Source organism: Giraffa tippelskirchi, chromosome 6, assembly GCF_054371585.1.
Source record: "Giraffa tippelskirchi isolate mGirTip1 chromosome 6, T2T-mGirTip1v1.2.pri, whole genome shotgun sequence".
NCBI lineage: Eukaryota > Metazoa > Chordata > Mammalia > Artiodactyla > Giraffidae > Giraffa > Giraffa tippelskirchi.
The window spans coordinates 75,052,564-75,077,463 of NC_137280.1; the positions used below are offsets into that span (position 1 = coordinate 75,052,564).

Sequence of the window (24,900 nt, forward strand, 5' to 3'; positions counted from 1 at the left end):
CTGGGCCCTGGGGCAGGCATGCCCTGCACTTGACTGAGGACCCTAGGGGAGGGAGGCACTGTAAGTACCAGGAAGGACATGTGGACACTGACCCCACAGCCGAGAGGAAGGAATACCAGTTTACCCGGCTTGGGGACAGATCAGGAGCAGGTGGGACGTTGCAGTGGGGTTCTGAAGGATGAAGACGAGTGTGTTTGGCATATAGCATGGAAGCTCAGGGCATATGAAACAGAACATGTGGGAAGAAGAGCAGCCCTCCCTGGACTCAGGGCTCCTGGGGCCCCTGGCTGGTCTCCAGGAGACTTGGGGAAGTAAGTGTGGTGGTGAGGAAGGCCCAGGTCCTCCCGTGAGCAGGAGGCCCGACACTGAGGCCTCGGGGCCTGCCTGGGTTGAGTGGGCAGGAGGAACCTCTAGGCCGGGAACGCAGCCCAACATTTTAACATGATGCCAAGAGAGAGGGTCTGCATGTGAGGCTGGGGAGGGTCTGCGGGGCGAGCTGGGAAGCCCAGGCCTGGGGAGAGAGTCGGGGGAGGGGGACTTTCAGGGCACCCGGCACCCCCTGCTCTGGACCGATTCCACCTGTGAACTTCACCTACCAGCCGCCTGGGGGCTCCCTCGAGTTGCGAAGCCAAAGAATCAATCACATGCAACGTCCTCACTTCCTTCTGCCCCTTCTGGGCACCTGTCCGCCTGGAAGCTGGTGGTGCCCGGCCTGTGCCTGGGTGGGGTCATGTCTGGCCACTAACAAGCCTGCCTCCCTCCCTAGCTGCTGGCTCTCCCTGGAGGGCGGACTGCTCTACGCCTTCGTGGGACCGGCCGCGGCCGTCGTGCTGGTACGGACCCCCGCCCCTCTGGCCCCGGCTGAGCCCCTCGCCTCCCCCAGGGCCGGGCCTCCAGTTGTGTCTGCTTGCCCATCAGGGTCGCCCTGGTCACCAGGGGCCGGTGGGGTCCACAGAGCAGCCGGGTGCAGAGGCTGGGCCAGCGGCCTCTTGTTTCTCTGGGCACAGCTTGCCTGATGGCCGCGCGGCGGCTCTGAACCTGTTGGGAGGCCTGTGCGGGTTTGAGTGAGTGACCCTGAGGGGATGGTGGACAGACGGATGACCAGGCTAGCAGAGATGTGACCACGCCGGGGTTTTTTTCTCGCCTGGTCATTCACTGGAGGAAAGAAGCCCCTTCCCTTGCTTGCCCCTGCACTGCCCAGCGCTTCCTTTCTGAGGTTCCCCTCCCATTTGGTGAGGATGAGACAGTGCCCCAGGCACACAGGGTTACCATCCCCGGGTTACGGGTGAGCAGGGAGAGGCTGGAGATCTGAGCCCATCTTGCCCTCCTCCCCCACCTGCCCCCAGGAAAGGGCATTGCTCTGCAGGGTCCTTCTCTCCGGGCTGGGCCTCACTGCCTTGTTGTCAGACCTGAGCCAGGCTGGGAGCGCAGACTGGACGTGGTAGAGGAAAGTTAGGCCCAGGGCACCCAGGGGAGGCTGAGCCTACAAGGGACAGGAGATGGGGGAGCCAACAGGCAGGTGGAGTTGGTAGGCAGGATCCGTGGGCGGCCCCCAGGCCCCTGCCCCCAGCGCCAGCCGAGCCCGCTCCTTTAGTCTGGAAGACTAGCAGGGTGGGAGGCCGCGTGCTCTGCATTTCAACGCCACTGGTCAGTGGGCTTGGCCTCCTAAGGGCCCGGGGAAGGGGGATGTCAGAGGCAGGAGTCCCCCGCGTCGCTTCCCGCAGTGCAGCTGGAGGGCAGGCCTGGTCCTGACCCGGTGTGCACTGCTGCCTGGTCCCTCTCCTGTAACACGGGCTGGTTGTTTGGTTGCTCACGTGTCCAACTCTTTGCGACCCCACATGGACTGCAGCACACCTGGCTTCCCTGTCTTTCACCATCTCCCAGAGTGTGCTTAAGCTCATGTCCATTGATTGCTGATACCACCCAACCATTTCATCCCTGCTCGTTCCCTTTTCCTCTTGCCTTCAGTCTTTCCCAGCCTGAGGGTCTTTTCCACTTGTAACACAGGCACATGCAGGCAAAGGAGAACCCAGCGCCTGCGGCAGGCTGGGTGGCAGCCCCTGGTGTCCTGCCCTCCCCTGCCCCAGCCATGGCAGAAAACGAGGTCACCCAGGAAAGCCGCTGTCACCCAGAGGACAGGAGGCAGGGACACTCCTGCGGCTGTGTTTGTGGCCATGTGTGTTTGGAGCTGAGGGGGCCCCAGGGAGTCGGCCTTCCCCTATCTCTGGGCCTAGAGTCATGGGTCCAGGGACCCCTGGAGTCCCAGAGTCTTTGAGACACAGGAACCTAGCTAGAGGTCAAGCAGCCTCTCTGCAGAGTGGAAGCCTGAGGAGAGGGCATTCTGGGGAGAGGGGAGACCAGGGCCCGGTGGCCGCTGGGGACGCTAGGGACAGCCTGTCTCTGTCACAGGCGGCAGTATGAGCAGTAGCACAAGACTCGCCTCGGCTGCCAGAAGCACTTCCCGGGGCAGGTGCCCAGTGGTAGCGGGTTCAGGGCAGACGTGTGGGGCGGTGGCCCTGTGCTAAGATCTCTGAGGGACTGCCCAGTGTGGAGAGCAGTGTGGCCCTAGGCAGAGCCAGGATGGGGTGTCCCAAGATGGGGTCAGGTCAGGCTCAAGCTGGGTGAGCTTGTTCATGAGACGCACACGAGTTGCCAGGATGCTAAGGACAGGGGCACAGGGTGAGCCTGGGCGTGGCAACAGCTGGACTGGCGGTCACCCGCAGGCCCTTCTGCAGTCTGCGCAGGACAGGTACCCAGTGGGGCCATTCCGCCAGCCTCCTCGCGTGCTTGACCGCTCTGGGCAGGGGCAGATTCACCCCGACCCCAGCTTGACCTCTGGACTCCATCCCAGATGGAATCCTGGCTTCACAAACTGCTGTTGATCCCAGGGGGGTGGCAATGGGCCTGGGGACCCGTCACATGGGCGACATGGGGGTCTGGCGGGACCATGTGGTGTGGAGAACCCCGCTAAGGACTGGGGCTCTGGGAGGGGACGACAGGGCAAAGGGACCAGAGTTTGGGTGGAGCTGGCAGTGCCCCCTCCCCACAGGGGCTTCGCGTCCTCCCTGGAGCTCCTCTCCTCACCCGTGGGGGGCCCTGCGAAGCCCCGCGCTGCTCCAGGGCTAGGGGGCCGGCCCCAGTGCCCCTGCGGGCACCCCCCCACACCCGCTTCCCCGCCCCCGCAGGTGAACATGGTCATTGGGATCCTGGTGTTCAACAAGCTTGTGTCCAAGGACGGCATCACCGACAAGAAGCTGAAGGAGCGGGCAGGGTAGGACCGGGCAGCTGCACTGCTCCCCCCTTGAGTCAGGAAGACCCGGAGCCCCTGCCCTTACCAAGCGAGTCGGGAGATGGGGGCTTGGAGCCCCTGACAGAGCAGGGGCTTCACAAGTTCTCAGAGGCCGTGAAAGCGACTGCTTCCTGAGACCCCGGGCCAACAGGGTGGAGGGCGGTGCACCCGGCCTCTCCCTGCCCCTCCGTGGTCGGCTGGCCCTGAACCTGAACCGGCGCGGCCGCCCGTCCCTGCGGTGCCTCCTGCACGGGGAGGGTGCGGGGCCAGGCAGGATGCTCCTCAAGCCCCGAGAGGGCAGTGCCCAGGGGCTGCGGTGCCCAGCCTGGGGCAGAGGCCCATGGTGGGGGGGTGATGCTTCTCCAGCTGTGAGGGGCGGGAGCCCCCTGGGATCACGGACGGGGCCTGTCCCACTCCAGCGCCGAGCCCCCGTCACCTCACCTCTGCCCTGGCTGGTGTCTGTGCGGGGGTCCACGCCCTCCCCAGCCCCCTCTGTGCCAGTCCTGCCTGGTCTCTGTCTCTCTGTCTCTCTCTGTCACCTCGTTCTGCTCTTGCTTTCCCCATGGACAGAGCTTCAGGAGCCCTTCCCCGTGGGTCCCTGGTGGGCTCTGTCCTGGTTAGAAACCTGCTCCGGGGGAGGCGTGTGACCCTTGAGGGCCCGTGGGGCTGGGCCCTGCACTGCCTGGGCCTCTGCTCTGAGTCTGCGAAGCGGGGATTGGCGGGCTTGTCCCAGAGCACAGCGTCAGCCACACATGCTCCGGGAACGGCGGGTCACACTGTTCAGGGCACGCACGGGGTCAGGGCGACAGCGAGGCTGCCAGACTGAGGCCCATCCGCCCCATGGCGCTGACTTCTTTGTTTCCTGCAGTGACTCAGGAGGCAGGGTCCGCAGTCCTGCACCCATCTCACAGCAGCGCAGACCGAGGCTGAGGTCCGGGGTGGGGGGGCAGGGGGTGGCTGGAGCAGGGCTGGAGTCAGGTCAGGCCGCCTGCCCCGTTGGGCCTTCCCCAGGTGCAGCAGGTGCCAGGGCTCGAAAGCCCCCCTGGACTCGCCTGTGGGCCTGACCCCAGCACCCCGCACGCTCAGTGCTGGCCAGGGGGCCGCTGCCCAGGTAGCTCACAGGTGCCCCCCGTGACCATCGGGCGAATCCCTCTCTCTGGCTGGGGCAGCGCCTGGTCGTGCTGGACGTGGGGGACCCGAGGGTGGGGACAGTAGCCTCGTCCAGGTGTCCCACTTCTTGGTGTGAATGTGGGCAGCTCGCGTCACCCTGTGCTGAATGTGGGTGCACATGGGCCCGGGCTGGCCCTGCCCTGAGGTCAGCTGCACCTAGCCTCAGAGCCTGCACTCGGCTCTCCCTGCCCCCTGGCAGGTGGAAAGAGACCCAGGGACCCCTGGCCCCCCATCCTCACTGCTGTCCTGGAGCCTCGCCCCCTGGACCCTGTCCCCCGGCCTGGGGAGGCTTGGGCTGGACGCCTTCTGGTTAGTTTTGGGGCTACACCCCTCCCGCTCCCGCTACCTGTTTCCGCGAGAACAGTTTTGTTCTCGTTTTAGTCTGTTAATTTCACTTGCAGTCAGCTGCCCCGGGCCCCCCTCGGGTGCCCCCCCAAATGTGCCGAGTGTGCAGCCCTCTCTGAGGCTGACGCCACCTCTGAAGCTGCCAGTCACACCATGTTAGTGCTGCCCCTTGCCCACCGCGGGCTCTGCGCCCCACAGTCACATCTCGTCCATTTCACACTTTGTCCGTTGTGTCATCTCTGCTGTCCCCTCCGGGCCTTGGCAGCCCCCCGGTCTCCATGCTGCGTGCCGCACCCCTGCCTGGCCCGTCTTCTCCCTTCCGTCCTCCAGGGCCTCATGAAACCAGCTGGGCCCGAGGGCAGGGAGCCGGGCCGGGCCCCTGGCTGCGAGAACACGGTCTGCTGGTGGCCGTCGTCAGGGTCGCCGTGCTCTGCCTGAGTGTGGCGGAGTGTGGCGTGTGTGTGGGAGGAGTCATGTGTCGGTCGGGAGTCGCAGTGTAAGTGCAAGAGGCCGGTGCACCTGTGGAAACCGGGTGTGTTGGGGCAGCTGGCCTGTTTGCTGACCCCGGCCACCTCCAGGGGCCGCGAGCAGGGCAGGGGCAGTGCAGCCGGGGGCTCAGATGACCCAGGAGCGTCTGGTCGTCTGGTCCTTGAAGACAGAGGTCCCCAGGACCCTCCTAGGGGAGAGCCTACCCGGCCTCAGGATGCTCGGGGTGGAGACGCAGAGTCCTGTGGAGGGGGTTGGGCTGCTCCTCCATGCTGGGGTCCATAGCCCAGACACCCAGGCTTCAGCTGGGCCCTTCCGTTGTTCTGCAGGCAGGCCGGCCCGTGGGGTGGAGGACAGCCTCAGCTGTGACTCGGGCTGTGCTGAGAGCCTGTCCCCAGACACCTGGGGGACGTACTGGGCAGGTCACACGGGAAGTCAGCGGCAGTGGGCCTGCCCAGCCCCGTTCACGCCCAGCCCCCTCCCCCAGGGGCATCTGACTTTTCACGGGGGTGGCTGTGCAGCTGCCCCTCCCCCTGCCCAGCGATCACGCCTGGACCTGCACGCCCCCACCAACCCCACCTCAGTGCGAGGCAGAAATGCTTCAGAAACTGCAGGGGATGGACTGCAGGCATCTGAGTAATTCACGGGTCCCCAGGCCCCGGCCATCTGCCGGCCGGCTGCAGCACCAGGCCTCGGGCCCCGGGGGAAGATGACTCACAACAGGCTGAGGGGTTTCGGTGGGGGAGGCCCTGCCCCTCTTGCTTGGAACATGAGGGGGTGGCTGTGCCCGGGGGTCCGGCTGGAGAGGGCCTGCAGTGGAAGAGAGGAGGCAGACCGCAGGGCCCGGCCCACCCTGGGGGCGAGACAGGCCCAGGCGGGGACAGGGCCCTGGCATGGGCTCCGTGAGGCGTCATGCCAGGTGTGGGCACGACAGGCAGGCATGGAGGGTAGAAAGCCTGCGGGTGCAGGTCCCCAGCCTGGGGGCTTCCAACCGGCCCCCTTGTTCTGTGCGCCAGGGGTCGGGGGGGCTTGTGAGGGGAGGCGACAAGAGAGGCCAGGGTCTAGCTCTGGAAACCTGCTGTGCCCAGGGAATGTGCCCCTGGGCGAGGGGCCGTCCCTGGGGTGGGCTTAGGGGCTCCCCCGGGAAGAGACACGGGCTGACCCTGGGGCGGGGCCCTGGGCCCTGGAGACTGGTGAGCAGGGCTGGGGGAGGACACGGAAGCCCAGGGGGGCGGGTGTGGCCGCCGTGCCCTGTCCGGGTCCATGAGGGCAGTTGTCCCCCGGGGCTGGGGTGGTCCGTTGCAGGGGTGATGCGGCTTTGGTGGCGGATCTCACCTCGCTGTGTGGAGGCCCTGCTGGCTTGGGGCTCGGGGACCTAGCTGGACCCTGGCCTTTCTCCCACCAGCTCCCCCTGGTGCCCGCCCCGTGGTCCTGCCCCACCTGCTCCTGCCTCCCCTTCTGACTGGGTGCCACGTGAGGGAGGAGGGCCCACGAGGCCCTGCCGCCCCCGCCCCTGGGGAGAGAGTCCTGCCCGAGCCCCTGTGGGCAGCCATCGGCCCAGGGGCAGAGCCCACCCTGGCTGCGGTCCTCGGGCCTGGCAGCCCTAAGAGTGGTAATAGTGGCGGGGACAGGGAGTCAGGCAGATTTCCTAACACTGCACCCCAGGATCCTGCTGGCACGCTTTCTGTCCCAACACAGCCTGTTGACTCAGTGTCCTCACTGTGGGGACAAGGAGACAGCCCAGAGTGACCACCCGTGTAGCCCATTGGTGGTGCAGAGGGTGAGACCTGCCTCGGAGGTGCTCCTGGAGGACTTCCTGGAGGAAGGGATGAAGGCTTTGGAGCAGGGCAACTGCTCCCCTGGGGAGGGCAGAGCAGGGCCCGCCCAGAGGGGGACGTGCCTGTCGTGTCTGTTCCTGTTTGTCTGTCCTGTCCCTTCCCCATCCGGCCCTGTCTGTCTGTCGTCTGTCTTCTCTCCTCGCAGGTCCGCTCCTTCCTTCTTCCTGAGGAGTCCTCTGGTCCCCCCTCCCCCAACCCCGCAGACCCCAACTCTGTCTCTGTTCAGCACCCAGAGGCCTGGCCAGACGCCTCCCCTGTGGCCCTCCTGCAGTCCTGGCTGGGGCTGGGGGCCCTGGGAGACCCCTCCTCCCCCAGCTCTCCCCTCCTTCCAGCGTGCCTGTCTCCCTCCTGGGGCCTCCAGGACGGTCAGGCATCTTCCAGAGACCCCTCCCCCCAGCCCTCACTGCCGCCCAACCACTTGGGACCCCTGTCCTGAGTCCCCAGCTGCCCTGTGAGCCCCCAGCTGGGGGTGTTGCTGGCAAAGTCCACTCCCCAGGAGAGGAGGCAGCCGGGCTGGGTGGGGGCGTGTTTCTAGGGTGGGCGGGGGGAAGGCGCAGCGAGGGTCCGGCCCGGAAGGGAGGCGGCCTAGGCCACCCTGGGCAGGCGCAGCAGGGTCCAAGGCAGCCCTGACGCCCACCGCGTCCGCAGGGCCTCACTGTGGAGCTCCTGTGTGGTGCTGCCGCTGCTGGCGCTGACCTGGATGTCCGCCGTGCTCGCCGTCACCGACCGCAGGTCCGCCCTCTTCCAGATCCTCTTCGCCGTCTTTGACTCGCTGGAGGGCTTCGTCATCGTGATGGTGCATTGCATCCTGCGGAGAGAGGTGGGCAGGGGGGCGCCCACCTTCCCCGGGCCCCGCGGCGGGGCCAGGGGCCCGCACTGCCCTCCAGGCCAGGGGTGAGCGGTCAGCCTGCCCCAGGCGCTGGGAAATTGCCTCCCTGAGTCCAGAAGGTTCTGGAAGGAGGCAGGAAGGTGGGGAGGGGCAGCTTCTTGGGCCCTGACTCTTCCGAGAGGCTGGACTTGGGTCCAGCATGCGGCTGGGGTTCAGTCAACACAACAGTGTCTCGTAGAAGGTGCTCCGGCGTCGTGTGCTGGCTCAGGCCAAAGTGGGGCTTGTACTCCGGCCGGTGGGGGCCCAGGGACGGGAATGGCTCCCGGGGCAGCTGGGACCCCTGTTCTGGCGTTTTCTGGGCTTCTCCGGAAGGTCCAGGAGAAGGTTTCTACCGAACTCTGGCCTGACTGTCTCCTGGCTGGTAGCAACGACGGAGGGGACAGGCCCCTGTCTTGGGGGGGGCAGGACTGTGACACACCAGCATCGGACATCAGTGGCCCAGAGCCCACCCCAGGGTCTCGCGGAGGGCAGTGAGCACGCTGGGCAGCCTGGGAGGCCAGGCCGGAGTATCCCTTTGTGCTGGGACGTCCTGAGATCCTGAGGGGCGATCCGTCTTCTGTCTGCCGAGCCAGCGCGGCACACTGAGCCTCCCCGCCTGGAGCTTCTTGTCTGGGTGTGGATGCCAGGCCCTGGCCTGGGGGCCTGCACAGCTGAGACGGGGCCACCCTGGTGGGAACAGCCGAGCCCACCCTCTGCCCTGCTCACACCTGAGGGAGATGGGGACGCCCCTCTCCAGGGGCTCCCACTGCAGGAAAGACAGCAGGGCGAAGCCCCGACGTTTCTGCCATGGGAGTGGTGCCCCCACCACCTGCAGGCGTCTAGTTGGTCCCGCATGTCCACTCTCTAGTCCTGAGGCCCCAAGGAGGGCCTCCCCTGAGACAGGCACGGACCCGCCCACACTGGAGCCAGAGACGGCCCAGGAGGAGGTGACCTTACGGACCCATGTTGACGCCCTGGAGAGAGAACCTTGCTCCCCCAGCCCAGCACCCACTTGTGCCTGGCCCCCCACATACTCACATTAGGGAGCCTCGGGACAGCCCCCTAGAGTAGCTCGTGCCCACTCACCGGGGATGGACTGAGATTGCGGTGGTCTGGGCTCATGGCCCTCGGCCGCCTCACCGTCTACGAAACAAGATGGGCAGCAACGACAGAGTGACGTTCTGAGTCAGGAAGAGAGCCTGTGGGCCTCAGAGATGATGAGTAGAGACGGAAGCGCTCCGAAGATGGAGGAACAGAGGCTGTGTCCCTGAGGGGGCAGGGGCGGAAGTCAGAGGTGGATTCAGGTGAAGGCATCCGTGGAGGGCTGGCTTCCCTGAGGGCGGGCTCACGGGGGCTGGCATGGACTCGGCTGGCTGGCTCCGGCCGCCTCTTAGGACACTAGAGGTGGGGTCAGAAGCCCCCACACGCGCCTGCAGGGCTGGGCCGGAGGACCCATGGGCCGGCCTCCCCCGCCCTCGGTGAGCTCCGGGGTCCTGTGGGGCGGGCCCGGCTGCCTGTGCCCGCTCAGCCGTGCTGGAGAGAATGGGCCAGGAGGGGCACACGGACACCAGCCCCGTGGGCACAGGATGTCCCGATGGGCACGAGCAGGGTCCTCGCCGCCACCCCTGGAGTCTGGGTCGTGGGGCGAGGACACGAAACATGGGGAACCCGCGGCCGTCTGCCAGGGGATAGCGTGTCCTCCGTACCCTTATGTCTGCCGTCTCCTGGGCCAGGCCTGCCCCGCTGGGCACGCAGCAGGGCCGAGCAGCTGTTTGCTGTCCAGTCGGCCAGCGTGAGACTGGGAGTGTGCTCTGAGTGTCTATGGCCCTGAGGCCAGCAAGACCCCGCCCTGCCAACGACCAGCCATGTGGCCGTGTGGATTAGGCTCTCCCAGTCCTCACAGTAGCACAGGCTTTGTGGCCAGGGTCCGTGGGCACGGGTTCTTGGGTGTGTGCTGGGTCAGTGTCTGACAGCCCTCCTCCCAGCTCTCCCTACCGTAACTCAGGACACCTCTTCCAGGCAGCCTTCCGTACGTACCCCACCCCACTCTCTGTGCTTTAGCCTCCTGCACCTTCGTTTATTCCCTGCGCTCCCCTTTGTGGCCTCCAAAGTGTCACCACCCTGAGGACGGGCGCTCTGCTCACTGCTGTCCCCACACCTGGTGCTGTCTGCAGCAGGCAGAGGTGGCGGCCATGGCTCCCACTTGCGCAGACCAGCAGTGTCCGTGGCTCAGTGGGTCTCCTCCTCCTCCTCTGGCTGCTTCCTGCTCCCCGGCTCCCTGCTGCCTGCTCCCCTGGCCCCTCACTCGCAGCTACCCTCTCTCTCCCTCCTGAAGAGCTCAAGGCCGTGATGGCTCATCCCTTCCACAGAGCACACTATTCTTGGTGATAAGGGAGTGAGAGCCTGACCCCAGCCGGCCCCAGACATCCAGGGACGTGCAGGCCACAGTTACTCAGGACACATCTGGACACCAGCCGACTCAGGCCGACGGTGGTGGGCTTTTACCCACAGATTCCGGCCAGAGGGGCTTGCGGCGTGTTCTGAGGGGCCCAGAGCTCCGTGTTTTTTGAGTTGTCACCCCAGGACAGGCATAGAGGAGGTCTCAGAAGTCAGAGAGGCCGGGCCCTGGCCGGCTGCTGTTGAAGCTTCCCCGTGTGCCGTCCCCTGCTCCGGCCCACAGACGAGCAGGGGCCCCTGTGAGAGCTCCCACCCACCCCCGCCATGGTGGCCCGTGTGGCCCATGTGGCCTGTGATAGGCCCGCCCCTCACCGAGATCCCGCCTGCTGTACTTGAACTTGCCCTCCTGGCGTTGGGGGCGTAGCAGGCCGTTGACTTTCTCTGCTCTCCGTCCCCAGGTCCAGGACGCTGTGAAGTGCCGTGTGGTGGATCGCCAGGAGGAGGGCAACGGGGACTCGGGGGGCTCCTTCCAGAACGGCCATGCCCAGCTCATGGTAGGGCTTGGGGCCGGGACAGAGGCAGCCCCTCTCGGCCCCCACCGGCGCCTGCGCTAGGCCCCAGCAGCCCTTTAGGAGGACCTCTGAGCCCAGTTTGAGGCTGGGGTCTAGCCGAAGTGAAACCCCCAGTCCGGGGGCATGGACAGGGTCAAAGGATGAGTGTCCGCCCCGAGCTCATCCTCTGGCACCGGCCGTGCCCTTTGTCCGGACACCACCCTCTGGGTGTCTGGCCCCCCGCTGGACTGCTGCACCCTTCCGTACACCTTCCACGCCTCTCGTTGCCCGTCACTCACCCCCCGCCCCACCGTGAGCTTGTGTTCAATCACATTCTCTAAGGACCTGACTCCTTGGTCCTCTTGTGTTACACGTATTGTCCAGTCTCAGGCACTGCACACCCCTGCCTACTCCCGCTGCCCACTTTGCAGGTGTCGCCTCCTCCAGGGAGCCTTCCCTGAGCCCCACCGAGCCACCTGTTCAAACCTTGGTAACGTCCTGGGTGAATTCTCCATGCTGTCATTCGGTGCCTGCTGCCCACTGGGTGCCCCCGGCAGGTGGGACATGCTCATTCAGTCTTCGGGGTGCCGGCCACCTCGCAGGCAGGGCCTTGGCAGAAGCTAACGGCCAGGCTCAGGGAGGCATTTTCAAGGGTGAGGCAGGGGCTCAGGGTGGGCGGAAGCCAGGTCCTGGATCCCCTGACACTTCTCCTGGCCTCTGACCTCTAGACAAAGATCTTGTGAGCTTTCTGACAACCTGGCCTCCACATTTGCCAGGAAGGAACCTCCAGGCTTGACTAAGGGCCCTTCCATCCCCCGGGGCCCCAAGGCCTGGGAGAAGGCCACTGCCCTGCCTGGGTGGCCCGAGCCGGGTTCCCCAACCCGAGGGGCTCCCTGGGGGCGGGGCAGGGGCCACCCACTTCCGCCTCCCCCGCCTCCTAGCCTGGGGGGCGTGCAGGGCGAGTTCTGTGGCAAGGGCGCCAAGTCCCACCCTGGCATGAACGCCTGCATCCCAACCCCACTGTGCCTGTCCCGGGCCAGCCGGCCTCCACTTCCTCATCCCCAGGGCTGTGGTGAGGACCACAAGGGAGATGCCCACCCCTCCCGACACACGAGTAGGGGGCAGCAGGGGCTCCAGTGTGGGACCCTCCGTGTGTCCCATCCCTCTGGATGGACCGGAGGCCTAGGGTGTGAGCGAGCCGTGCCTGATCAGACCCCCGAGAAGGGAGAGTATGCTCACGTGTGGGGGTGCGTGCAGACACACAGACGCACGGGCACGCAGCCACACACGTGGGCCCGCAGGGGCACACAGGTTCGCTCTGTGTCAGCACATCAGCCCACGGGCACCCTGGAGCCTGTGGACACCCTTGGCCCTGCGGAACTTGCACACGCACAGCATCACACATGCCACTCCGAGGTGTGGCTGCAGCTCCTGGGCGGCCCTCCTTCCCAGCCTGCAGGCAGTGTGGTGCCAGGGCAGCAGTCCAGCCCAGCCCTGCCCTGCCCTGCCCGCCCTCAGGCTGTCACTCTGCCTGTCTCTGTCTTGTAGACCGACTTTGAGAAGGACGTGGATCTGGCCTGTAGATCAGGTGAGCGCCTGACAGGTGAGAGCGACAGGTGGCCCTGGCCTGGGCCCACTGTTTCTTCTTTTCTCCATGCGTCTGTCCATTGTCTGTCCTCATATCACACCCACCAACCACCTCCATGCCCCTATCCCCTGGCCACTCCCCCGAGGCTGCCCGCACGGTCCCCAGGGCAGAAGCGGCGGGCTCAGAGAGCCGTCCTGAGGCTCAGGCCTGGCAGGGGAGGGGCGTCCATGCTTGGGGAGCCCTCAGCACTGGAGAGCACCTTCTGGGGCCCCCCTGCCCCCAACCCGGCCCACTCCTCGCCCTCAGCATGCCCCCATCCTCAGCCCTCGGTCCCTCTTGTGGGGCAGTATGGCCAAGCCAGCTCTGTGAGGCCCGGAGTGGCCCTGCCCCCTGCCCTCCCTCATGGGCCTTCCTTCTGTGTTGCCTTCATTCCTTCACTGTTAGTCCATCCACGGAGGTGGGGCTGGTCGAGCTTCCAGGTGAGGGGGATGTCAGTGGGAACAGCAAGCCTTAGTCAGGTGATGAGCTTCCAGGAAGCAAGTGCAAAAACAGAATCACTTGCCTAATGAAGCTGTCCAGGTGTTGGGGCTACGCAGGACCAGCTGGTTCTGTCCCCTCTCTCATCAGACATCTGGGAGCACGTTTTCTAGAGACAGCCATGGGGAGGGGTGGGACCAGCCCTGGGTGGGCAGTGTCAGGTGCTGCCAGAAGGACACCAGGAAGGCTTCCTGGAGGAGGTGACCTCTGGCTTGGTTCCTGCTCCATTTTCGTCTCATGTGCCAGCTTCCCTGAGAGGTGACCCCAAGAGTTGGGGGCATTTGGGGTCTTGGGCCCAGTGTGTGGAGCTGGCCTCTGTGAGCATCCAGTTTGTTTGTCATTAGTAACCTGGCCCAGCCTGGCCTGTCTTCTCGAGACGAGCCAGTGGCCAGGGCACAGGGGCTTGCCCAGGCCAGCACAGGGCAGATGGGGGCCTCAGCGAGTGCCCAGGAGGCCTGCAGGGAATCTGCGCAGGGGAGGCCCACGGGGCTAGACCCAGGCTCCAGGTGGACAGCCGGAGGGGAGGGACACGCACGGGAGAGGCAGTGAGGGGGCCTTTCCCGAACATGAACCTGAGGCAAGTGGCGGGGAGCAGGTTTGGCAGGGAAGTTGGTAGGTTGGTTGGGCCGCGTGGACCAGGGGCAGAGCAGGACTGCAGACTGGGTGCTAGTGTTGGCGCTCAAGGGGTGGAGAAGAGAAGGGGCCTGGGACCTCTGGCTGTTGGGGAGGTGGTGGACCAGGGTGGGCCAGTGCCCACTGGTCTGGGCAGCTCAGAGGAGGAAGCAGGAAGCAGCTGACGAGCACTGGGCCAGGGTGTGACATGGGCGCCTGTCCACCGCCAGTGCCAGCATCGGGGTGGAGAGGGGGGCACTACGTCCAGAGCAGGTTTCCCGAGGACTGTGCTTCAGTGGGCTGTGGGCAGCTCTGCCTGTCGCTTTGCGTTTTCCATGGGCTAGTGGAAGCCAAACAGACCAGCAGGGACAAGGCAGGCAGTGGGGATGCCGCAGCCCAGATCGGGTGGAGGTCAAGGCAGCCTGGTCCCGCAGCTGCAAAGCAAAGAGGCTGGGAGTGCTGTCCTGCCTGCAGTGGGGCTGTGTGCCACGCCGCCACGGGCTGCCCCCACGCGCCCGCCAGCTGCTGTGGGTGGCGGTTGTCTGTCCTCTGCGGGGAGGCGCCCCTGTGTGCCAGCCTCCACTGAAGGCACACAGGGGCGCCAGCTGCCACAGCACCAAACACGGGGCCGGCAGGGGCCCAGATCAGGCAGCAGCTGAGACCCGGGGGGGCCCGGCGCCACCCCGCTCCGGCCGCCCTGACCCCCTTGTCTGTCCCCACAGTGCTGAACAAGGACATTGCAGCCTGCCGCACAGCCACCATCACGGGCACGCTCAAACGAACGTCGCTGCCAGAGGAGGAGAAACTGAAGCTGGCCCACGCCAAGGCGCCCTCCAACTTCAACAGCCTGCCGGCCAATGTGTCCAAGCTGCACCTGCACGGCTCGCCCCGCTGCCCGGGTGGGCCCCTGCCCGACTTCCCCAACCACTCGCTGACCCTCAAGAAGGACAGGGCACCCAAGTCATCATTCGTCGGCGACGGGGACATCTTCAAGAAGCTGGACTCAGAGCTGAGCCGGGCCCAGGAGAAGGCCCTGGACACGAGCTACGTGATCTTGCCCACGGCCACGGCCACGCTGCGGCCCAAGCCCCCAGAGGAGCCCAAGTACAGCATCCACATCGACCAGATGCCCCAGACACGCCTCATCCATCTCAGCATGGCGCCCGATGCCGGGCTCCCGGCCCGCAGCCCACCCTCCCGCCAGCCCCCCGGCAGCGGGCCCCCTGAGCCGCCCCCCACCCAGCCCCCACCGCCCCCACCCCCACCACCTCCACCACCCCAGCAGCCCCTGCCCCCGCCGCCCCCCCTGGAGCCGGCACCCCCCGGCCTGGGGGAGCCCGGGGAGCCTGCTGCCCACCAGGGGCCCAGCACGGGACCCGTGACAAAGACTGAGAATGTCTCCACGCTGTCCGTGAGCTCCCTGGAGGTAAGGGGGGCCAGGGAGCCGCTCCCAGGATGAGGGGAAACTAGCGGGCAAGGCACGGGCATGTTGGCGCTGCAGGTTTAGGTGACGGCTCAGCTGGGGGTGCGGGGCATCCAGGTAGGGTGGCAGCCAGCCTCAGGGAGCCCAGGCCTGGGAAGCTGGGAGGCCAGCGTCTCTTCTGTGGGAAGGAGCCCTGTTGGCAGGATGGCAACCCGAGGCCTGGACTGGGGCAAGCTTGCCTCCCCCTTGCCCTCCTGGCGTGTGTCAGGGCCCCGCCTGGGGGGGCAGCATCTGCCTCCCTCCAGCCCTGCTCCTGGGGCCTGCCAGGCCCACACGGTCTTGTCTGTGCCGAAGAGATGGCTAGTCAGGTGGTCGCCCTCAATGGTGGTCTCGCTGATCGCACAGGGCTCAGGAGCCCTCAGCCTGGACACTGAGTCCAGCCCCTTCTGTGGTTGAGCAGCACGCCCCCCCCTTAGACCAGCCTGAGACCTGGAGTTGACCCCCAAGCCCTGCTCAGCCTGTAGGACAAGGGCTCGGGTTGGGGGGGCCAGCCAGGCCCAGCACCCTCGGGGAGCCCCACTCTCTGCAGTCCGGGCTCCCACCTCCTGGCGCGTGCTTCGGGTGATTCAGTCCCGGGGTTCCAGTTGTATGGCCGTCCAGAAGCGCTATAACCCTGTGTCGCGGTCTCCTTGTCCCTGGGAACGCATCCTGGGCTGCCTAAACTGGACACCCTTGCCAGCCCTGGCGCTGGCCGTGAGATGGGCCAGAAGGTGCGTGAGGGCTCACCCACAGCCTGCTGTTGCCTTCTGGGGCCTTGGGCTTGTCGTTGCCCTCCGGCGGCTCTCCTATCCACCCTCTTCCCGGAGCCCCCACTGGGCGCCGGGTGTTTCCGGGCAGAGTAGCCTCCATGGGCCCAGGGTACTGAGAGCCATAGCTTCAGTGCAGTCGGAGGTGTGTCCACCAGGGCCCAGCGGGGAACGAGGGTGGGCCGGGACAGGGTGTCCCTGGCCTCCCTCAGCCTCTGGCAGGAGCTCATGGTCTGGGGGATCTAAGGGTATGCTTGCCAGTGTACACCAATCCCTTCTCCCCACAGCGGCGGAAATCGCGGTATGCGGAACTGGACTTTGAGGTGGGTCCTGGTGTACCCTGTCCCCATCACCAGGCCCAGGCCTTACAGAAGGCGGGGAGGGGCTGGGGAGAAGGACCGCCCCCCATCGGGAGCCCAGTCCCCAGGAGCCTGTCTGGGCGGGGCCAGGGCAGCCCCTTTCCTGGCTCATGGCTCGCTGCCTCGCCTCCTCCTGCAGAAAATCATGCACACACGGAAGCGGCACCAGGACATGTTCCAGGACCTGAACCGAAAGTTACAGCACGCGGAGAAGGACAAGGATGTGCTGGGCCCAGACAGCAAGGTCTGGAGGGCGGGGCTTTGGGGGCGGAGCCGAGAGTGGGGCGTGGGTGGGCCTTTGGGGCGGAGCCGAGAGTGGGGCAGGGCTGTGAGCCCTTAGGTGAGCCCTTAGGTATGCCCTTCTTTGCTTCCTCTGGTCCTACTTCATTCATTCATTCATTCAGCCTTTCCCGAGGATTGGTCTCGCCCAGCCCGTGCTAGACCCTGGAGGGACAGGGCAGGCGGATGGGTCAGTCCCAGGGCCAGCTGGAAGGGTAGGCAGCGTGCTGGGCTGACCCTGTCTTGGGCGAGCCTGGGCAAGGCTGCCCCCCAGCCCCGGGCAGAAGCCAAGGCAGAGGTGCTGAGCGGGTAGGGGCCTCCGGCTGTCCTTCCCTGCAGGTCACTCCCACGCCCTTTACCCAGTGGTGGGGGTCGCCGCCCTTGTGCGGTCCAAGAAAGGCTCTGCTCCCGGGCTGCGCACTCTGTGCTTGGGGTCTCCCTGCCTCCTGCACCTTCCCGCCCGGTCCCTTCCTCACGGCCTGCCTCCTTTTCTCCACGGCCCATCTGCTCTGCGTCTCTCCAACCGGGTCCCCATCCATCCACTGCCCACTGGCCAGCAGCCAGAAAAGCAGCAGACGCCCAACAAGCGGCCCTGGGAGAGCCTCCGGAAAGCGCACGGGCCGCCCGCCTGGGTGAAGAAGGAGCTGGAGCCGCTCCCGCCGTCCCCGCTGGAGCTGCGGAGCGTAGAGTGGGAGAAGTCTGGCGCCACCATCCCGCTGGTGGGCCAGGACATCATCGACCTCCAGACCGAGGTCTGAGCGGGCGGGCGGCGGCCACGCACCGGGCCACGGACGAGGGACGCTGCTCTGCCCGCTTCTGCCGCAGGACGGGCACAGACACGCTCGTGGGTGGTGGGCGAGGCCCGCACCCCAGCCTCAGGGCGCTCGGACGGCGGCCAGGCAGAGGCCCGCAGTGCTGGGACCAGAGCCAGATGGGACAGGAGACAGCGGCCCCCGTGGGCACAGGGCTCTGGAGGCCGAAGGTGCCTCAGACTCTGCCCTCTTCAGGCCCAGCCCTGGCAGGCGGGCAGACAGCCGCGGACAACGGCCAGGCCGGGTGCGGCCAGCATCCCCGGGGATGCCCGCCTGAGCTGCTGCAGCAGAGGACCAGCCTGCTTGGCCTGGCCGGCCTGGCACCGTTTTTTAGACACCCCCACCCCTCGGAAGCAGCCAGCCCCCCCCCAACCCCTTCCAGGGCCTGGGTGCCCCTTCCCAGACCCAGGCGGAGAGCACAGCCCTCTCCTCTACGCCATCCAGGGCCAGGAGCAGAAGCCCACTCCGGGAAGAAACAGGGGTGGGGAATCTATTTTTTCTCTCCTTTTCTTTTCTTCAATAAAATGAATTAAAAACCCAAGTCCTCTCTGCATGTCTCTCCTCTGTGCGGCATGCACACCAGGACCCTGGCGGGCTGGCGGTGGTCTTCGCAGACCTTGGTGGCCCTCCACCTGGGTGGGGAGGGCTGGGGAGGCCTGGGGGCTCGCGCCCACCTGCTTCTCAGCCTGAACTCTGAAAGGCTGGCTGAGCGAGTGGATGCTCCAGGTCCTGCCTTTCTCCTGTGCTTCCAGCAGGGGGCACCCTGAGCCTCCACAGAGAGCTGGCCAGAGACCTGTGGGGCTGGGGCGGGGGCTGGGCGGGGGGGGTGGTGGTGCAGATCCACTCACCCTAGGGCTGTGCACCACACCGCAGGGAGCCTCAGGGCTCTACCAGCCAGGCAGACCCCCTGGGCCCCGAGAGGCAGTAGACAGAGGCCTCCTGCCCAAAAAGGAGACGTGCATTTGGGGGCCCCAGCACCCTGACATTATGGGTCACTAACGTTGTCATCCGAAAGGAAAACAATGTCAGACCCAGCTGAAAAGCTGTGGGTGCTGTCTGGTGCAGGGTTCCCATAGCAGCCTTGCCTGTCCTCTCCCCAGCTTGTGGGCATCTCACCAGGCGTGGGTCACCTGTGACCCTGCCCCCTCACCCATAATCTTCACCAGCAGGAGGAGGTGGGATGGGGGGTGCTTGGTGAGGGCTTCCCCCTGTGTGAGTGACAGCAGTGGCCAAGGATGGGGAGAAACTGAGGACCTTGCCTGGCTGGGAGGGACTGAGTGACCCCTGTGACCCTGTGTGAGTGGACAACAGTGAGTGAGGGAGGCACAGAGCAGCCAAGAGGTTCCAAGCCCTGCAGCCTCACACAGCAGGCACTTGGGAACCACTGCTTCCCCAGGGCACACAACCCGAGTCCAATTCTGAACACTCCAGAAAGCCAAAATGTGGGTTGAGATTGGCCAGCAAGACATGACCCAAAAGGAAGCTCATTATAGCTCATTTGAACCGCTAAATGCACACTTGCACATATTAGCATGTTCCCCCTGGGGTGTTCAGTGGAACCTCACACATGCACCGTACTGGCTCTAAATTCAGAGTCCTAAATTCCAAGCCCATCTGGCCAGGGGGATTCAGATGAGGACAATGGCCTGTGCTGCCTCCCTCATCTTCAGCTGTTACGGAAGGAAACCAAACGCCCGAGGACACCCTAGGGGCAGGGTGTCCAGGTGGAGCAAGTCCTGGGCCCCAGCAACGTCCCTGGGGAAGGTGGCACAGAGCATGGGGTCAGGGTGTGGAAGTGTGGGGTTCTGCAGAGGGCTCACCAACATCATCATGGAGTGACCAGCACAAGTTCTGGCCGGTTCTCTGATCTTCCCTGTCCTGTTTGTGCCCAGAACCATACGCAAAGGAAAGACTGAAGGAAAAACACTAAAGACAAAATGGAACCCAAGCCACCCACTCCATGCACACAAGAGGAATGACTCAGATGGCGTGAGCCACTGATGTCAGGGTTTGGTGTGGGACCAGGGTCAAGATTTAGTGTGAGGTCAGGCTCAGGGCTCAGTATATGAGCAGGGTCAGGGCTCAGCATGTAATGAAAGTCAGTGTCAGCATGTGACCAGGGTCAGGGCTCAGAGCATCCAGAATCTGGATCAACCTGTGACCAGACTCCCTCAGTTTCCCCTCAATCCTAGCCCCTCTTTCTAAGAAGACCATGTCTTCCAAGAGAGGCCACACATTATCCTGCCTGGGCGCCATGCTCACAGCTCTTCAGAGCTCTTGACAGCCTGGCATGGTGACCAGGCACAGAAATTGCTCTCTGCTCCCTGGCTTTCACTGCAAGAAGCCCGCCAGGGAGGGTTCCACAAGACTCACCAAAACCCGGGGCCCTGCCTGAGTCTGCCGTCCATCACCTTAGGGTGAGCCCGGCGCTGGGCAGTGTTTCAGGCCCGAGGGCGTGAGGTGCTCGGAGCTGGGGCAGGGACCGCCGCAGCCTGTGGCTTGCCCCTGTACTCCTCCAGCCATTCGGACTGCTGTGCCCCCAACGGGAACATCTGCACATGAGGACGCCGAGACTCAGGGGCGAAGAGATCCCCCCAGTCCCTCTGAGTGGTGAGGGTGAGGCTGCATCTAAGCCCCGCTCCCCAGCTCTAATTCCTGATCCTTGCCCCCATGGGTGGGTTACCCAAGGGCAGCCATGTAACCTGTCACTCCTGAAGCTGAGAATATCTGCTCTGCTGCCCTTCGCCTGCCTTCAGCAGCACCACCGTGCCCAAGGGAGAGGGGTGGGGCTGGGCACGGTGGTGGCTACCATGATGGGCAGGAACATGTACAGCCCAGGGTGCTGGTGACGGTTTTGTGGCTGGAGCTGCAGATGGAGGTAGTGGTGGTGGTGGTGGTGGAGTTGGAGATGAGGTAGTAACGGTGGTGGTGGGGATGCTGATGGTATGGTGGTGAAGTTGGAGATGGAGATGGTGGTGGGGAGTGATTTTGGTGCTGGTGATGCCTAAGATGGCAGTCATCATGATCTATGTTGCTCATGGTGGGGCTTCTGGGATTGAAAAGCAGAATCTCACCAGGTCACCTTGTCCCCCACGCCCACAGACTGGGAGCATCTGGAGGGTGAACAGGTTGACAGGTGGAAGGAGGGGTGCATAAGGACAGTGACTAGAGCCTCTGAGTCACCTGGGGGTGGAGCCGTCAGGAGCTGACATTTCACCAGCACCCACACTCCTGAGACAGGAGGCAGCTTCTCCTCACCTGGCTTCTGTCTGCTCACTCCCTTTCCTGTTGCCAGCGCCAACATTGCAGGCACGGAGGGACACCCAACAAGGCCCCCACACTTCCCTGGGGTGGGCCCGCCTCCAGGCAGGTAGAGGCTTTTTCTGGCTAAGTCTTCCCAACTGCCTCTCCCCCTCTGCACTTCCTGGCCCCCATCCAGCACAGACACACTTGCTCCCACGAAGTCCTCCCTGAGGTCTAACCTCGTGCTGCAGTGGGAACGCTTGCTGCCCCCAGCGGCTGACCCACTCAGTTCACGTCACTGTCTGGGCTGCTCATGACCGCTGGGAGAGCACGCCTAGCCTCCGCTGGCCCCTCTAGGTCTCATTCAAGAGGAAAGATCAACCCCTCCACCCCCAGGCTTCCCACACAAATCCAGTGTGCTTCCTACTACAGGGCTGGTTCCAGAACTTTCCACTGGCTTACAGTGTCCTTCCCAGTCCTGCTCCACCTGCTCACGGTGACCTCTTGAAACCAGGGCCTGTGTTGGGGAAGGGAGGACCCAGAGAACCGCTGCCTCCCTGATCCTTCTCCACATGGATCCCCGAGGTGACAGGGCAGCTGAGGTGCCTCTTAAGAAGCCCAGAAAGTGCCACCCACCCCTGTCTCAGCCATCCTGCCTCCCTGGGAGGTGACCAGGCCATCCACCCTTTCTGACAGAGGTAAAATCTGGGGGACCGGGCCTCCCGCTGAACTCCCCAGGCCCCAGCAGTTATCTTAACTGAAGGCCTTATTCTGAGAAGAATATTCGGAGAAGGCAATGGCACCCCACTCCAGTACTCTTGCCTGGAAAATCCCATGGGTGGAGGAGCCTGGTAGGCTGCAGACCCATGGGGTCGCTAGGAGTCGGACATGACTGAACGACTTCACTTTCACTTTTCCCTTTCATGCACTGGAGAAGGAAATGGCAACCCACTCCAGTATTCTTGCCTGGAGAATCCCAGGGACGGTGGAGCCTGGTGGGCTGCCGTCTATGGGGTCACACAGAGTCGGACACGACTGAAGCGACTTAGCAGCAGTAGCAGTATTCTGAGAAAACCCCACCCCTAGGCCCTGGGGAGGGGACCAAGGCTCTGCCTGGAGCCGCCCTTAAACTCAGAGTACAGCGCTCGTGGGTGTTGGGTGGCACAAGGCCCACCCCCCATGTTTCGGTTCTGCTACCGGCTGCCTATAGCCCGAGAGGTCTCAGAGCCCCTGCCAGTGGGATCCCACAGTTCCCTCCCTGCAGCCCCCGGGGAGACGGTGGGCCGATTCTGTCCCCAGCAGGACCTCCTCTGGCATGTCTCCTCCCCCTACTGCCCCCCTACCCACTGCAGCATCCGTGCCCCTGGCTGGGTCTGCTCAGAGGGGCCTGCAGAGGGGCCCAAGGCAGTGAGGTCCCCGAGGCGGGGCAAGCCGACAGTGGCCCCTGCTCCCGGCCACAGGGCTGCTGGAGTGGGTGGCCTCGGCCTCGGGCAGGCCCCTCCCCGCTGGTCCTCGGTCTCCCCTGCGGCTTGGCCGAGACCACCTTCCGGGGCCAGCGTTCTGGCTTCTCCAGGCCCGGGGAACAGTGGGCTCCCTGACTTATTTTCTCACGCCCTAAAAATAGCCAGGCGAGGAGGGGCACCTCTGAATAGCTCTGAGTGTGCCAGTCACGGCCCCACTTGGAGCAGAAGCGTCTCCAAATAAGGCCTTGGCAGAGGCGGAAGTGGTGCCCGCCGGCTCTGCTCACGTCAGCGCCCAGCTGCGCGGCTCCCCAGCCTCCCCCCCAGGACTGCCAGCCCTGGGGCCTCCCCAGAGGGTGGTCGGGCCTGGGGCCGGGCACAAGCCAGGGGCCAGGCAGTCCACTCAGGCTGGACGCCCGGAGCCTGCCAGGCTGGGCGCGGCTGCCTGATGGAAGTACGCTGGCCCCAGAGTTTGGAAATACAGAGCCTGAGACTCCTCGGTCTGGAAACCCACACTCACGCATGGGGAGTCAGCCTAGACCAGTCCAGGCCTCTCCCTAGGCCCGGGGGACGGGAGGACAGTGGCTCTTCCTCCCCACGTCCTGCACCCCAAGCCCAAGCCTGGCCTCCCAGCCAGTGGGGACCCTGACTGGGGATGGGGAGGGCCAGAACCGGGGGTGGGGGGAGTGGTAGTCGCCCCAGGAAGGCGGAGGAGGTGTTGCTGGGCTCAGATGGCTCCCTGGGAACACCATATGGACCCCACCCCGGAAGGGGAGTTGGGAAGAGGCAGAAGGCGGCGGCCCCATGGGCTCCCTCCCCCTCTGTCACTCGGAGTTCCTTCGGGGGCAGATGGAATGCCCTGGGGGTGGCCTGGAGGTCGGGGTGCCAGGACAGCTGGGCCCATGACCCCGTGGGCCTGTCCACTCACTAGCTCTCTGTGTCTGCCGGCCCCGTGCCCTCCCTCGCTCCTGTGTCCTTCCAGACCCCCTCACATCCTTTCCAGGCTCAGAGGCCCCCAGCTCCTAGTGGGGAAGCAACTGACAGACTGCACCCTGGTCCCCGCTAAAGGCCAGCTCCGGGCTGGAGGAGGGTGGGCAGGGGTCCAGGGCAGGGAAGGGGAGGGACTGGGTGGGGCTGGGTGCTGATTCTTAGGAGGAGAGGGTGGGGCCCTCAGAGCCAGCACGGGCAGCAAGAGCAGGGACGTGATCCCCCTGGGAGCGGACAGGCTGAGTCTGCAGGTGGGCAGGGCAGGTTGCTGCGCACCCAGGTTGGCCTTCTGAACACAGGCTCAGAGGCTGCTAATGGGGTATCAGCCCTTGGGAGGAGAGAGAGGCTCTTCTGGCTCCAGTCTGGCTGGAGTTCCCCATCCTTGCCCCTCCCCAGTCCTGAGTGTCCCCAGAGTCATCAGGCTTTGACCTGGGGGTCTGGTCCCCCTTAGAGCAGAGGCCATCCCGAGCCTCAGCAGGCACCTGGGGCCTGCTCTCCCAACAGCTGGGGTACTGAGAGAACCTGGGGGAGCAGGCCCACCATAGCACACAGGGGAGGTTGCACAGACCACCTCTACCTGCCTCCGGGTGTGCACTGGGGAGAGGGACAGCACAGTGAGCTGAGTGGGCAGAAAAGGCCGAGGCAGGGGCCAGGCTGTCGACAGGAAGCCCACGCCAAGGGCAGGGGCCGCTCCAGACAGTCGAGGCCGAGTGGGCTCAGTCTGGGCAAACTGGTCCAGTGTTCTCAGTGGCCCATCGACGCTGCTCCTGCCGCATGCCCCAGGCCTGCAGGGATTGTCGTGGTGAGTGCAGGGCTCCCAGAAAAGGTGGCCCTCAGTGAGGACCTGAGCCTTCACAAGACCCCCTGTCAGGGCAGAGGGCAAGGACGGCAGGCATCCGGTGCTGTTACTCACATCCCCCTTTGCAGAAGAGGAGACTGGCCTGCAGGGAAGCTGGGCAACTTGCCCAGAGTCTCAGGAACGAGTCAGTGGTGCCCCAAACCCAGGTCTCAGCTGCAGCCGCTATGCTCTCCACACAGCGCTGGCCCTGGGCACAACGGGAGGTCCATCTCACCTGGACCCCAGCCTGGCCCTGACAGGGGTCTCAGGCAGGAAGGCAACCTCGCTTCTCTTCGCTTCTCCAGCCGGGACCCGCCCTCACCCTGACTCCCTCTCCACCTCCGTCTCCAGGAATCTGCCTCCCTGGCTCACGCGACTCTTCCCCGTCTCCCCTTAACTAGTCCTGCTCATCAGCATTTAATTATAGAACTAGTCAGACTTTCTAGTTCTTCCTTAGTCACTTTTAGTACGCTGTATATTTTTAGAAATCCACCTATTCCAACTATGTTTTCAAATGTATTAGAACTGAATTGCTCATCTTGTTCTCACCTTTTTGATTTCTGAGTAGTCTAGTTGGGTCCCCTTTGCAGTCCCCAGTTGTTTGAACTGTGCCTTCTCTCTTTTCTTTTGTTCAGCTTGTTTTTCATTTATAAAGAACAGACTCTGGGCTTTGTGTTTTAATCATATTTTTCATAATTACCAACATCTTTCAACTTGTTTCCCCATCTTCTTTAGTGTTCTATATTTGTCCTGTTTTCACTCTACTTTTTTTTTTTAAAAAAAGCCTCTTTCTTGATTTTTGGAGTGGTTACATTTAACACATTTATTTTTAGTCCACTTTTATCTTTTATTGGTTGGTAAACTATACAGATTCTATTTCCTTTCAGCTTACCTTTGAAATGTTGAAATATAACCAGTTATTTGACTTAAGTACCAAAATCTATCAATATATTAACCCCCCTTTCATACAACACAAGGACCTTGGAACACTTACTTTCTTGGGGCTTACATG

The 24,900-nt window shown here is 64.3% G+C and overlaps 1 protein-coding gene across 4 annotated transcripts in view; it reads left to right on the forward strand.

Moving 5' to 3' along the window:
- ADGRB1 (adhesion G protein-coupled receptor B1) overlaps positions 1–17,901 on the forward strand; it is a 63,362-nt gene extending 45,461 nt beyond the window's left edge. For 3 of the 4 annotated variants that reach the window (XM_081503983.1, XM_081503984.1, XM_081503985.1), the window contains exons 22-30: positions 767–833; positions 3,186–3,271; positions 7,777–7,948; positions 10,852–10,947; positions 12,493–12,532; positions 14,404–15,107; positions 16,198–16,233; positions 16,409–16,513; positions 17,109–17,901. In XM_081503983.1, coding sequence (XP_081360109.1) covers positions 767–833; positions 3,186–3,271; positions 7,777–7,948; positions 10,852–10,947; positions 12,493–12,532; positions 14,404–15,107; positions 16,198–16,233; positions 16,409–16,513; positions 17,109–17,306 — 1,504 coding nt within the window. In that variant the 3' untranslated portion in view covers positions 17,307–17,901. Of the gene's footprint in view, positions 1–766; positions 834–3,185; positions 3,272–7,776; positions 7,949–10,851; positions 10,948–12,492; positions 12,548–14,403; positions 15,108–16,197; positions 16,234–16,408; positions 16,514–17,108 lie in introns of all 4 variants that reach the window. The other variant, XM_081503987.1, reaches the window with a different exon arrangement.
- Positions 17,902–24,900: the final 6,999 nt, after the last annotated feature.